This window comes from Lampetra planeri, chromosome 2, assembly GCF_965212315.1.
Source record: "Lampetra planeri chromosome 2, kcLamPlan1.2.h2, whole genome shotgun sequence".
NCBI lineage: Eukaryota > Metazoa > Chordata > Hyperoartia > Petromyzontiformes > Petromyzontidae > Lampetra > Lampetra planeri.
This window is the reverse complement of record NC_136108.1, coordinates 1922114-1935471: the sequence shown is the minus strand read 5'-3', so window position 1 is coordinate 1935471 and position 13358 is coordinate 1922114. Positions and strand designations below refer to the sequence as shown.

At 56.2% G+C, this 13358-nt stretch overlaps 1 protein-coding gene and 1 non-coding gene across 2 annotated transcripts; one reads left to right on the top strand and one right to left on the bottom strand.

The window, feature by feature from the left end:
- Positions 1-847: 847 nt before the first annotated feature.
- TNFAIP6 (TNF alpha induced protein 6) lies at positions 848-13088 on the bottom strand. Its single transcript, XM_078603876.1, has 6 exons — positions 12477-13088; positions 8663-8800; positions 7940-8101; positions 7234-7462; positions 3751-3791; positions 848-2962 (listed from the first exon to the last, which is right to left on the bottom strand). The coding sequence occupies exons 1-6, from the start codon at positions 12598-12600 to the stop codon at positions 2562-2564; spliced, it is 1095 nt and encodes a 364-aa protein (XP_078460002.1). The 5' UTR covers positions 12601-13088; the 3' UTR covers positions 848-2561.
- Positions 10277-10348, top strand: TRNAG-UCC (transfer RNA glycine (anticodon UCC)). The gene has a single exon. It is a non-coding gene; the product is annotated as a tRNA-Gly (tRNA).
- Positions 13089-13358: the final 270 nt, after the last annotated feature.

Genomic DNA, 13358 nt, shown 5'->3' with positions numbered 1-13358 from the left:
GCCCCAAGAGGACACCTTCCCAGCACTGTAGGTGGCCATCGAGTGGAAGGAGTAAGCTGAAATGTTCACATTTGGGAAATTACCCTGGGGGGTTCATCCGGCAGTTGATGCGGAACACTGCGACCCCAAAGCCCTGCCACTGAAGAATGCTCTCTGCCTGTCGACTCTTCTCGAACTCCTGGCCACGCCAGCTGATTTTCATTTCACGCGATTGTTCCAACGAATGAGCCGAGGCTCGTTCATGTACCGCATTGACTTAACACATTACTGCGGAGGGAGCTGGTAGGAACGTTGGGTTGCTCGGTCAATGGCCAGGGTCAACGGCGGCGTGGTGTATTCCGCAAATATGCCCGACTGTGAGGGCGGGCACAAGCCGGCGTGAGTAGGTTAAACGTTGAGTTTTATAAGGGCACCACGGGGTGACCAGACCCTCCCCACCCAGCCCCACCCAGCCCCTCCCCACCCAGCCCCACCTCTCCCATTTTTGGATGCACGACGGACGGACACAATAATCCTTTGTCAGCTGGTGGAACCAGGTGGTTCCTACCAGGATTACTGCCGGCTGACGACAACTTGGAACGCCGATTGGTCAATGTCTTGAGACGCATCTCCAATATCTTAAGGCAAACTACTTCGATTGCGTCTTGTTTACGCAAAATAAAACACATTTGTGCATTAAGCAGTGGTTGGCAGTGGCACGAAAAATAATCTGCGAACACTTGTCGTCAACCACCGCATTTAAATTATATATAACAGGCCACGTTTCTAGCAATATCCCTTCATACACAAGACGATAAGTGCGCCTTTTATTTCCCCTGCTGTGTGCGAGAGTTGAAATCACGCCGAGTTTAAGTGACAAACTGAATGTTTAATACGTTCGAAGTGTGTGTGTGCGGTCGTTCGTTAAGGGGCACAGTACGGGGTACATCTGCCAGTCATCTCGGTAAAGTTGGCACAGTCGGTGGTACAGCTTGTGCATCTGCCAGTCATCTCAAATCAGTGAACCCATCGCATCTGGGTCTGCCCCGTGACCTCCTGCCAGCGAGCCTCCGACACTTGACGTGGCCTCAGCGTGTACCTAGCCTGGCACAGGCGCCGTGGTGACGTCGCCGTCACCGAGTGGCGACTGGCGGGTCCTGTCGTTGATTCGAGAAGGGGCAGAGAGGCCCATGGACCCCGTCACACTCGAGCGCAGTCCGGTTCTAATCACGGGCTGGCTGAGAGAGCTCTGCGAACATGGCCATGGTCAACATGCTCCTGAACAATTAGCCGCCGGGTCGTCTAAAACATATACCAATGTCCCTGGCTTGTTCCGCACCACCGCCGTGTGCCTTCACCGCGTCAGCTGCCACGGAATGAATTCACGCAACATGCACGTAAAGAACACAAGCTGGCCATTTGTGTGTGTGTATAGGCTCTCACGACCGATACGATTCATAATCGGTTTCGTTTGGGTTAGGTCGTCGTGTAAATACAATTTTTAAAAAACGGTATGTCGTAAGCCCTCCTCCACCCGACACAGCCAATTAATAATTACAAGTGTCACGTAAAATCAAGCGTGGCCAGACCCAATGCACTGCTTGACAACATTCACGTGGTGTGGGTAACGACGTGTCGCTGGATATCGCATTCAGAATCGTGATGTTAAAAGGAGCTCAGATCTCGCACCCTCGTGCATGTTGTGAGATTCCTCTCCCAACACCAACACCGCTGCTGCTCAAGCCGTCACAGATTTGGCCACGTCTGGTGCACGTGACACTTGCATTATTAATTGCCTCTGTCGGGTTGGAGAGGGTTTACGACAAACCTCTGTACACGATCAAATCCAAATGTCCAGTAGTTAAGCTACCGCTGCCTGTGTTGATGCATGCACACACACACATATATATGCATCATATGTACGCCCTCTATATGCGTATGGGTGTTTCTAAGTATTTGGATATACGTCTAATTCAGTGTGGTTTCACACGTACGAGTAGAATATAAGTGTACATTATGTGTGTGGTTTGTATGTATGTGCAATACGCACATACCTGCACGTGTGTACTTATATGTGCATACAGTACACGCGTGTGTGTGTGTGCACCCTGCGCATGTTATACCTGTGTGGCTATGTGGTTACTGCAGTTTTTAAAACATTACGAATATATACAGGTACGTAGAGGAATATTTGTGTGCACCCACGTTATCGCATATTTGCATGTGCCAAATTGCTTGTGTGTATGTGTAAACTATACACGTGAACATTTGCATATGTATACACCCTTGTGTATCTGCTGATGTGTACACGTGTGTGTAGACCGCATGCAGGCACACACACGTGTGTGTGTGTAATCGTACGTGTACGTGTGTATGTATGTGTACATCTGTAACGAGAGAGACACACACACCTCCGTACGCGTCTAACGACGATTCTAAACTACCTGGCGGACAAGACACCCAACTCGACGCATTCGGCAATGACACTGTGGCCTTAAAACGGAAAAACAAGATATAATCGGCGACGTTCCGGGCAATGGGCCTTCTTCAGAGCACACGAAGAAGGATCACGAAGAACAACACTAAGCATTGCCATTGGTGCTGCTGCTACTGTTGCTGCTGTTATTGATGCTGCTGCTGCTGTTGTTGTTGATGCTGCTGCTACTGTTGCTGCTGTTGTTGTTGTTGATCGTTTCTCCGCCGTAGTTGCTGCGACTGCTGTTGCTGCTACTGTCGCTGTTGTCGCCGCCACTGTTGATGTGAGCAGTGTTGTTGACGCTGCTGCTGCTATTCAACTTATTGTGCTTGTTGTTGTTGTGCTTGTTGTTGTTGTAGTCGTTGTAGTTGTGCCTGGGTTCCCACGGTGTCGGAGTGGCGCCCGGGAGCGAACTTGGCCGTGTCGGCTTCAGGACGCGGTAATGCGCCACGAAGCCGCGGTCGGTCACAGACGAATCCGATCGGAACTTAAGGGTCATCACGTTACCTGGGTGGACGGGGGGGGCAGTGGGGGGGAGGGGGGGTAGGCATGGGGCAGGGGTTGAATATCGCAGGGACATCAGAGCGCAGGTCAGGACGCCGTACCCCCGGTGATCCAGCGCCCGCTTGGGAGACGAGGGTTTGTGCATCACAGCGACTTGTGAGATGTCACACCCGCCCAGGACTGCGAGAGTCCGCGGCGTGGAGCGAATGGATTCTCGCAACCATCTGTGCGGAATTATATTTGTAGGCGCCTGTACACTCGTACGCGTGGAGTTTCTCCAGGTTACTCGGGTTTCATTCCCCCATCGAGTCAAACTCTCATTCATGGAATGAACCAAACACGCGCGCACCGAGGCGTGATTCTAAAGTCGTGTGTCTCTCCGTCTCTCTCTCCGTCTCTCTCTCTGTCTCTCTCTCCGTCTCTCTCTCTGTCTCTCTCTGTCTCTCTCTCTCGCGTTAGACGCGTGTGTTCTGTCCTTGCGGCACGATGGCAAGACGTTCAGGAGCCGAATGCCACCAACGTCGACGCCTGCTGCCGGCCACGACGAGAGGGCTTCAGGAGAGCGACAGATCGAGGCAGTTCGTGCCGTTTTGATTTCCCTCCTCCTCCGTTGAAGACGCGCAGACCTGCAGTGGTTCACGACTCCGCCCCAATAGCTTGGGCTGCATGGCCACAGTCGCACTGTGCGTGGCTTGCCTCCTGCCGGGAGTGGTTGTGCCGCTACGGGAGGTGAAGCTGCGTGATGTGGCGAGTGTACGAGCGAGTGGGGTGCGAGAGGGGGGGGGTCTTACTTGTGCTGACGATATCTTCGGGTAACTCGCTGCCACAGAACCTGCGGCGGGAGAGACGGCGGCGTGAACGTCAGCGCGCCAAGTTGGTGCGTTACCCCGCAACCTGCGATGAGCACGGGCTGGTGGCCACGTGCTCAGGCGCGAGCGAGGCTCCACCAAGACCCGCCAATCGCGACGAAGCGACTGTGACGTCACCACGCGCGCCCGTGCCAGGCGAGGTGCACTTCGAGGCCACGTGAAGCGTCGAAGGCTCGCTGACAGGAGGTGACGGGAACAAGACCCAGGTGCAATGGGTTGACTGACTGAGTTGACTGGGAGATGCACCCACGTGTGCCCCCTACATCCACACTGCTCACGGCTCCAATTAACAGTACAGCAAATAGGTTGTCTCGTGCGTTTGATCGGATCAAGCCGGAGCTGCGCTCGATCCCAGTTGGGATCTCGGAAGCTAAGCAGGCTCCAGCCTGGACATCGTCCGGGTGCATGACTGGGGCTCAGCGGTAGAGGCACGTGTCGCGAATGAGTGCTTTGCTGGGATTCGAACCCCCCGGCTCCCTTCGTCGGCGGCTCGGATGCAGCCTCCGTGTCGTCATCACACGCTTGCTTACGACGCACCGGATGAGGAATTGATTATTAAAATTTAAATAAACATCCGAATTATAATGAAAACCCTCCCGCAAGAGGGGAGTCGTGGCGAGTCTTGAGACTGCGAGGAGGCTTTCTTGGCAAACCAAAAATAAATGGTGCGCTCGGCCCTCTAGGGGCCACCTGCAGGTCGCCGATCGAGAGGAAGGCGGCGTCAGTTGAACGCGCAAGTGGCTCTCCTCCTCCTGCTTCTGCTTAACTGGGGTGCACGCACCCCCTGGAGGTGCGAGGCATGGCCAGATGTGATTTTTTTGAAGGTAAATCATCGAAACACAAATTACCCACGAGAATAATGATGGTGATAATGGTCAGAGACGTCTATAGGGGTGTGTGGGAGCCAGGGGGAATCGTGTGGGCCCCCCTCGCACCCCTCCACCCACGAGGCCTTCAAACTAAACCGGTAGTATTACATCCGACGTCGAAGCGCGGCCCCCCCTCCCCCAAATAAACACGGGGCCCGGGGCGGTCGCCCAGATTCGCCGTAGGCCGAGGGACGGTTCTGATATAATGAATGGTTCTTGGTGTCTGTACCCCGATAACAGCACTTGCTCCAACAGCCTGTCACAGGCTATACGGGGGGTTTTTGCCTTTTGGTATCTGTACCTAAACCCCAGCCAGAAGATGGTGGTGACGTGGCTGTGAGAGACCTCTCGACTCCGTGTGTAACAAAGGGCAGAACTAAAGACACACTCTGGTTGTTGTTGTTGTTGGCGGTGGTGGTGGTGACGATGATAGGACCGCGATATCTGGCAGAAGGAAGGAAGCGATGGTGCGGTGTGATGCCACGAACGGAAATTTCGTTCACGACCCCTTTGACCTTTTCCTATGAGCGCAGTTCGACATGGGTCTTGGACACGTGAAGACGAACACCATTAATTATCATTATTTAAATCACAAAAAAAGTCTTATTAGTACATTCATAAAAATGATAAAAACGACAAATATAAGCGGGTGGGGTGAAGGGGGGTTAATTGAAAATAAATATGCATTTAAAAATATTGGTTGCGACGGCCGGGAATCGAACCCGGGTCAACTGCTTGGAAGGCAGCTATGCTCACCACTATACCACCGTTTAGTTTACAACCGGCCTGACTTCGTCTCTCTCTCACGACCCGCGCTCGTCACGCCGCTGTGTGGCCTTCACCACCGCAGCTCGGCGACTCCTCCTTGACGATCTCCCCACTCGTGGGAGGTGGACGCCTCATTTCCCACGCCGCGCTCCAGCGCGGCTTAGCGAGCTCCGTCACGTTTTGTTTAATTTTATTCGAGCGGCAGCAACGTTTGGTTTCCGCGAATTGCGCAAATCAAATATTGGGGGGGGGGGGGGCCCAACCTGACCCCCCCCCCACAAGCCCCGAGCTGACAATGTAGCCACTACGCCACTGAGTCCAAACGCGTGTATGTGGAACTTCTTTCGCCACCCGTGCTCATCACACAACACATCACCGCCCTTGGCGCTGCGACCTCGTGGCGGTGTCGCTGCGATGGCCACGTGGCCCCTCGCCGCCTCTTGCTGGGATCGGGGGGAACAAACTCGCGGCGTTCACCGCGAACGCGTTGGGGAGGCCGTGGCCGTTCCCTTCACGCCGCGCGAACGACGAAGCTACGCGCTCTCATCACCATCGTCACTCTCATCGCCATCGTCGCCGTTGTCGCCGCGAGCACCATCACGGTCAACATCGCCACCGCTGCCGTCATCGGCATTCGGTGGGCGTTTAAACGACCACGCGTCAACCCTTCACCTCCACCACCAGCACCACCACTGTTTGTACCACCACTGTAACTGTGAAAAAGAGCTTCATAGCTCATCGGATTCCTCCTCCTACAGTCTAAATACACATTCTGATTCTGAGTGGAATGGGAGGGGGGGGCGAATCCACCTCCTCCACCTCCACCCCTCCACCTCCTCCCCTCCACCTCCTCCTCCTCCCCTCCACCCCTCCACCTCCTCCCCTCCACTCCACCTCCTCCCCTCCACCTCCTCCCCTCCACCTCCACCCCTCCACCTCTCCACCTCCACCCCTCCATCCCTCCACCTCCTCACCTCCTCCCCTCCACCCCTTCACCCCTCCATCCCTCCACCTCCTCCACTCCACTACCTCCCCTCCACCTCCTCCTCCCCTCCACCCCTCCACCTCCTCCCCTCCACCTCCACCTCCACCTCTCCACCTCCTCCCCTCCACCTCCACCCCTCCACCTCTCCACCTCCACCCCTCCACCTCTCCTCCCCTCCACCTCCTCACCTCCTCCCCTCCACCTCCACCCCTCCATCCCTCCACCTCCTCACCTCCTCCCCTCCACCCCTTCACCCCTCCATGCCTCCACCTCCTCCCCTCCACTCCACCTCCTCCCCTCCTCCTCCCCTCCACTCCACCTCCTCCCCTCCACCTCCTCCCCTCCACCTCCACCCCTCCACCTCTCCACCTCCACCCCTCCACCTCCACCCCTCCACCTCTCCACCTCCACCCCTCCACCTCTCCACCTCCTCCCCTCCACCTCCTCACCTCCATCCCTCCACCTCCTCACCTCCTCCTCCTCCCCTCCACCCCTCCACCTCCTCCCCTCCCCTCCACCTCCTCCCCTCCACCTCCACCCCTCCACCTCTCCACCTCCTCCCCTCCCTCTCCTGCCTCCAGCGTCCCGTGGCGGCGCCCACCGTGTGAAACGGCAAATGTGGCACGCTCACACCGCACCACACCCGCACCCGCACCACACCGCACCGCACTCGCACCGCACCGCACCACACCGCACCGCACCGCACCCGCACCGCACCGCACCACACCACACCGCACCGCACCACACCGCACCTGCATCACATCACATCATACCGCACCGCACCTGCCCACGAGCCCCGAGACGTCGTCGTAGCTGTCGTAGACCTCGAGGAAGTCGGCGAGACACGCCACGGCGTCCTCCTCCACGCTGAAGTCGCTGAACGAGATGACCACGCGGCTGCCGTAGGGCACGCGGATGTGCCAGTAGCAGATGCTCCTGTCACGGTAGGCCGGGTAGTCGGGTGACGTGAAGTCCCTCTGCTCCTCCGTGAAGATGCCCCCGCACTGCTTGCCTGGTGGCGATCGAAGACGCGTTTGCCCGCAAACTCAGGTTCGATCGCGAGCCCGTGCGCGCACACACGCACACGCACCGCACGCGATCGGATTAGAGGCAAATCGTGTTTTTGCTGCCGATTGTTGTGAAGCAGACACACGAAAATATAAAAGTGAAAGACGGACGAAGAGAGGAGCGGGGACGAACGAACGAACGCGGAGCAGAGAATCGCGTCTTGGAGGCGGACACAGAACACCGGGGAATGAATGAACGATTCGTAGAGTGCATCGTGGCGGTGGTGGTGGCGACCCGCTCACGGCCAACACCGGTGACGATTATCTGAACCGGTGCTGGGCCTCCCCTCGGTTGTCTCAGTCTCAAATGAGTACCCGGTGCGGTGTGTAAACATCGCCGCTGGGGAAACAAAGGCGGCCGGGCGTGGTGCTGCCCCCAAGAGTCCGCCAAGGCTGCACGGGGCAGCTTTGTCCCTGTTTACCCTTGGGGTTGAAGCAGTAGGCGTCCCACCGCTCCTCCTTGTCGATGCGAACGCCGTACTCGACGACGCCCTTGACGCCGAATCCGCAGTTGTGGCTGGGCTTCACGATGGGGTAGCCCACGCGGGACCCCGCCAGCCAGCCTGCCACACAGTTGTGCAGGCCTGGCAGAGAGAGAGAGAGACACACACACAAGTCTCCTCTTCTACACAACGCGATTATGAACTAAAGCTATTTTTTGTTATTTTACCAGGTAAGCCCCCCCCCCCCCCGCCACTGAGCTGCTACGTCGCTCTCTTTCCAGCAGCGATCTGGCTCGCACGAGTGATGGATCATCATCATCAACACGTGGCAATGTTATAGCAGCAGCCAAACAGCTCTGAACGCGTTGGTGTTGATTCTGAATGTGGAGGGGGGGAGGGGGGGCCGGAGGACCCGGAGAAAAATCCACGCGACCACGGGGAGGGAGACGCCGCGAACTCCAAATACACAGCAGCAGGCGTCAGGGTCAAACGCATAGTATGGAAGTCAGAGTATGATGATGATGAGTGGCACGTGTTATGATCGACGTGATGGTGACGAGCGGTGACAGATTTATCTATGGTTGTGATGATGACGGGTGGTGTGACGAGTGTTGTTGTGACGAGTGTTGTTGTTGTGACGAGTGGTGTTGTTGTGACGAGTGTTGTTGTTGTGACGAGTGTTTTTGGTGTGACGCGTCTCACCGGCCCTCTGCGCCGTGCGGAGCTGCTCCAGCGTGGCGAGGTCCCCGCCCTCGAAGCGGCAGACGGCGCGTGCCTCGCGGAACGAGAGGCGGTAGCGGCCCTGCCGCGCCTCGCGGTGGTAAACACCCGCAGCGCTCTCTGCCAAGGGGACACCACGGGGGTCACCACGGAGGTCACGGGGACACACCACGGGGTCACACCACGGAGGTCGCGAAGGGACACCACGGGGGTCACGGGGGGACACCACGGGGTTCACGGGGAGACACCACGGAGGCCACGGGGGGACACCACGGAGGTCACGGGGAGACACCACGGGGTCACACCACGGAGGTCGCGGGGTCACACCACGGGGGTCACGGGGGACACTACGAGGGTCACGGGGGGACACCACGGTGGGAGGAGGGGGGGGGGGTGCTGCAGCGGTCAGAGATGGAGAGGTCACTCTAGACTACAAACTCATCTATTTTTGTATTTTACCAGGTGAAGCCCACTGAGCTGTGTATCTCTTTTTCAAATGCGACCTGGCCACAAACGATAGCACAACGAAGTGGCTTATCACGTGGAAATGTATAGCAGCCAAATACTCTGAACGCGTGACGTTGATTCTAAATGTGGAGGGAGAAACCGGAGGTCCCGGAGAAAAATCCACGCGACCACGGCAAGAGCGAGAGACACCGCAAACTCCAAATATACAGCAGCAGCAGCAGTCGTCAGGGTTGGGATCGAACCACGACCTCCTGTACACCAGGCGAGGTAGTTAACATCTCCTAGCCGCCGTGGTGTGGGGTAGGGGAGTAGGGTGGGGGTCGATTATGGAGAGGTCAACTCTCCCTCTTTTGTACGGCTCATGTGGACGCAGAGCAGCAACGCAGCTTCACATTGAGGCGAGCAAGCCGGACAACCGCGTCACGAGCAGCGGAGGTCACTGGTGATGGACCAATGATGAAAGCGCGTTGCAGATGGAAGGGGTCACTGATAATGGGGCTTCACTGACAGAGGTCATTGATGCAAGCGGTCACTAATAGGGGTTAGTCATCGAAGGGGGTCACTGCTATGGGTCAACACTAGGGGTCAATGTTAGGGGTCAATGATAGGGGTCGATGCTGGAAGGGGTCACTCATCATCATCTGTGAACTCTGTCCTCCCTCTCTGATTCGCTTTAATTCCTCAAGCACCCATCTGAAGCGATCACATTTGCATGAAGCGCTGTGATTCATCGTCTAACGCTGAATTAGATCAATCTCAGTTGGGCATTCATCTCTCACACTATGATCTGAAGGCAACGGGTTCTGTACTCGTTCCATCGTAAATGTTATTTTCCCCCATTCAAAGCAGTGTTTTATATTTTAAAAAAACACAGCCTGAATTTGTCATCTGTTTCACTTTGAAATTCCCTCGTCCCATCATGATCTACCCCCCTCCCTCCAATTCTTATTTTAACAATAATAACAACCTTGTTTGTTGTTGGCCGCTCGGCTTTTTGGGTTCTGCGGCGAGCAACTGCGATTTAAAGAAATAAACGAACAACCCCACCCAGCGTGACTCCATCATCGCCGTCTCTCCCACTCCGCTGCCGAGAATTAGAACGCGTGGCGCGCGCTTTGGAGTGCGCGCGCGACGGTGGTATAGTGGTGAGCATAGCTGCCTTCCAAGCAGTTGACCCGGGTTCGATTCCCGGCCGTCGCAAGCGATTACTTTTACATTTTATTTTCCTCTCTCACAGACGTCAGTTTGCGGATCACATTTGGCGCGTGTTTTTTTTAATCGATACGGTTATTAAGACGCGCGCGCCCGAAAACGCGTTTTCATTTGGATGGCGCTCCAGCGGTCCACGTTGTCCTGCGCCCTCGGAGCGGCGAAGGCGGTCCGGAGGGGCGCGGTGCGCCCCCTACTGACAGCGATGCGAAAATGCACGTCCCATGGCAGGTCAAGTGGAAGGGGACTCAACCGTTCAGATTAAATGTTGGGATTCAATGTCACCCCACCTCATCCTCTTCCACCCGCCGTCATAAAAAGACCACTGCTGATGTCTAACAAAACCGTACAATGCGGTCACGATCCCTAGACGGGTGATGATGATGATGACGGTGGCTATGACATCGATGCTGCAGCTGCTGTTGCTTCTGCGGAAGCTGCTGCTGATGATGTTGACGACGATGATGATGATTGTGTCGATCCCTCAAGGTAGCTGAGATACGTTCAGCTCGTGACAAACTCACAACCTCCCTTCTGCTGGTCGCCATGATGAGCGACCCGGCTCTGTTGTGTTAGCGCAGCCACAGGCCCTTTGTCAATCCACTGCTGGGCCATACTTCACCACTTCGGTCATTGCGGACAGGGAAGGGGGTTCCAAGGAACCGGTTCAACAAGATACCACTCGCTCCTGGCGTTGTTACACGTGCGGCGGGGTGGGGGGGTGATCGAACTCAGGTAGCCGGGTTCACAGCGCTAATCACAGCACCAACCGCTCCACCGGCCAGTCGCGGTTAAGCATCGCGTGGATGAGGCGGCGGGTCAATGAAGACGAAGTGTCTGCTGCTGATGCTGCTGATGCTGCTGCTGATGATGCTGCTGATGCTACTGATGCTGCTGCTGATGCTGCTGCTGATGCTGCTAGTGCTGGCCAAGCACACATCGCAAAGACAGCTCAACAAATGTGGCGATAAGGGACGTTTCGAGCGATGACCCTTCTCCATGGCACCACAAATATATGAAGTGGACACGAGTTGGGGACTGCACTTTACGCCATGAGGTGGACCTGTTAAGAATGAGAGTTTATGATATAAAAAGTTTCACGATGACCAGTTTGTTGCTTTAATTGGCACGTGGATTTTAACCTATTACGGAATAACACCCCGGGTTGCGTCGGGGATGCCTTTCTGAAAGGTTCGACGGCGAACGTCGAAACGACGTCAATCGAAGCGATGCACGGCGGGTGAGCGGATGGAGACGGAGGCTGAGAGGCGGCGGATAGCGAGAAAAGGCGTAAGTGTGGTGGGTGAAAGTGTGGGCACTCACACAACGTGTATTGTTGTAAAATGTGTCCGACCAGCGTGGACAAGTAGGCCAAAATACCCCTCGAGAGGAGGCTCTCCCAGCCTCCCTCTCGTGGAGGCTCTTCCGGCAGCAGCGCCGTGAGTGACACATTTGCAGAGCTGCGCCTTTGACCTCTTACAGCGAATCTGTCAATGCCCACCGCTGGATCGAAGCCTCCGCACATCCTGCGGTGTCGCGGTGGTGGTGGTGGTGGGGTTGACCATACTTCACCACGCTGGTCGACGAGGTTTGGTGAAGGCAGGGAGCATAGACGTGGGCACCACAGTACTGTACAACAATGGAGAGATTGTGCTGCAGTAGCGACGCAACGAAGCACGTACCAGGTGGGAACACGGAACGGACGTTGAAAAGTCGTCTCGGGTGCGATGCGATTTTAAAAACCGAGCCGTGGCGTTCAAACGAGTTGGGACTTTACCCGTGGCGAACTGCTCAATATCTCTCTGTCTATCTCTGTATGTCTCTCTCTCTGTGTCTCTCTCTCTCTGTATGTCTCTGTGTCTCTCTCTCTGTCTCTATTTGTGTCTCTCTCTGTCTCTATCTGTGTATCTCTGTGTCTCTCTCTGTGTCTCTCTCTGTATGTCTCTCTCTCTGTCTCACTCTGTCTTTCTCTGTGTCTCTCTCTCTCTCTCTGTCTCTCTCTGTGTCTCTCTCTGTCTCTCTCTGTGCCTCTCCCTCTCTTAGTCTCTGTCTCTGTTTCTCTCTCTCTTAGTCTCTCTGTCTCTCTGTGTCTCTCTCTCTGTGTCTCTCGCGTACTCACCGAGCCAGATGGAGTTGTGCCAGATCCCGTTCCTGAACCCCCACGCGTCCCCGTGGCGGGGCTCGCAGACGAGGAGGAGGAGGAGGACGGTGACCACCGACGGCACGAGCGCGGGGCTCCGCATAGCTCCGCGAGTTCCGCGACTACCCGAGTTGTTCCCCGAGTTGTTCCGCGAGTGACCCCGAGTTGTTCCTCGAGTCGCCGAGTTGTTCCGCGAGTTGTTCCACGAGTCGCCGAGTTGTTCCTCGAGTCTCCAAGTTGTTCCCCGAGTTGTTCCTCGAGTCTCCGAGTTGTTCCCCGAGTTGTTCCTCGAGTCCCCGAGTTGTTCCTCGAGTCTCCGAGTTGTTCCGCGAGTGACCCCGAGTCTCGCGATCCGTGTCGTTGACAGAGACCGGCGCAAGACGTGAATGGGGTTGTTGTTGTTGTTGTTGTTTATAGAAATACAAATAATAATTTAATGATAAGAATGCGTAATCTCGCTTGCGGGTGTGTGACTGCTTGAGTTGGCGAGTCGGCGTGCCTGGCCGTGCGTGTGGTGCCGCGAGGGGGCTGTCTGTCGGCTGGGGAGGGGGTCGCCGTCTCTCGCTCGCTCTCCGTGTGCGTCACCGGGACTCTGCTCTTTGCAGGATGCTTAGAGTGCGGGTTGTTTCTCCTCGTTTATAAAGCGACCCCCCTCCAACCCCTCCACCCCACTCCCCTCTTACTCCCCCTACTCCTCCTCCTAACTCCCCCGTTTTCTCTCAGGACTCCTTCCACACCACCACCACCACCACCACCTCCTGCTGCTGCTGACAGAGTCACCCACAGCGCTCCCCACGTCCCGCCATCACGAGCACTGCCATGCATCAACTTACACAGCCCGCATCGATGCCGCACGCGTTC

Bases quoted from the DNA above. Each gene is read 5' to 3' on its own strand.
- TNFAIP6 (XM_078603876.1), bottom strand. From the start codon at position 12,600: ATGCGGAGCCCCGCGCTCGTGCCGTCGGTGGTCACCGTCCTCCTCCTC. The intron at 8,102-8,662 runs GTGAGACGCGTC...TCTCTCTGCCAG, and splicing joins CCGCACGGCGCAGAGGGCCG to GCCTGCACAACTGTGTGGCA. The intron at 7,463-7,939 runs GTAAACAGGGAC...GATCGCCACCAG, and splicing joins CTACTGCTTCAACCCCAAGG to GCAAGCAGTGCGGGGGCATC.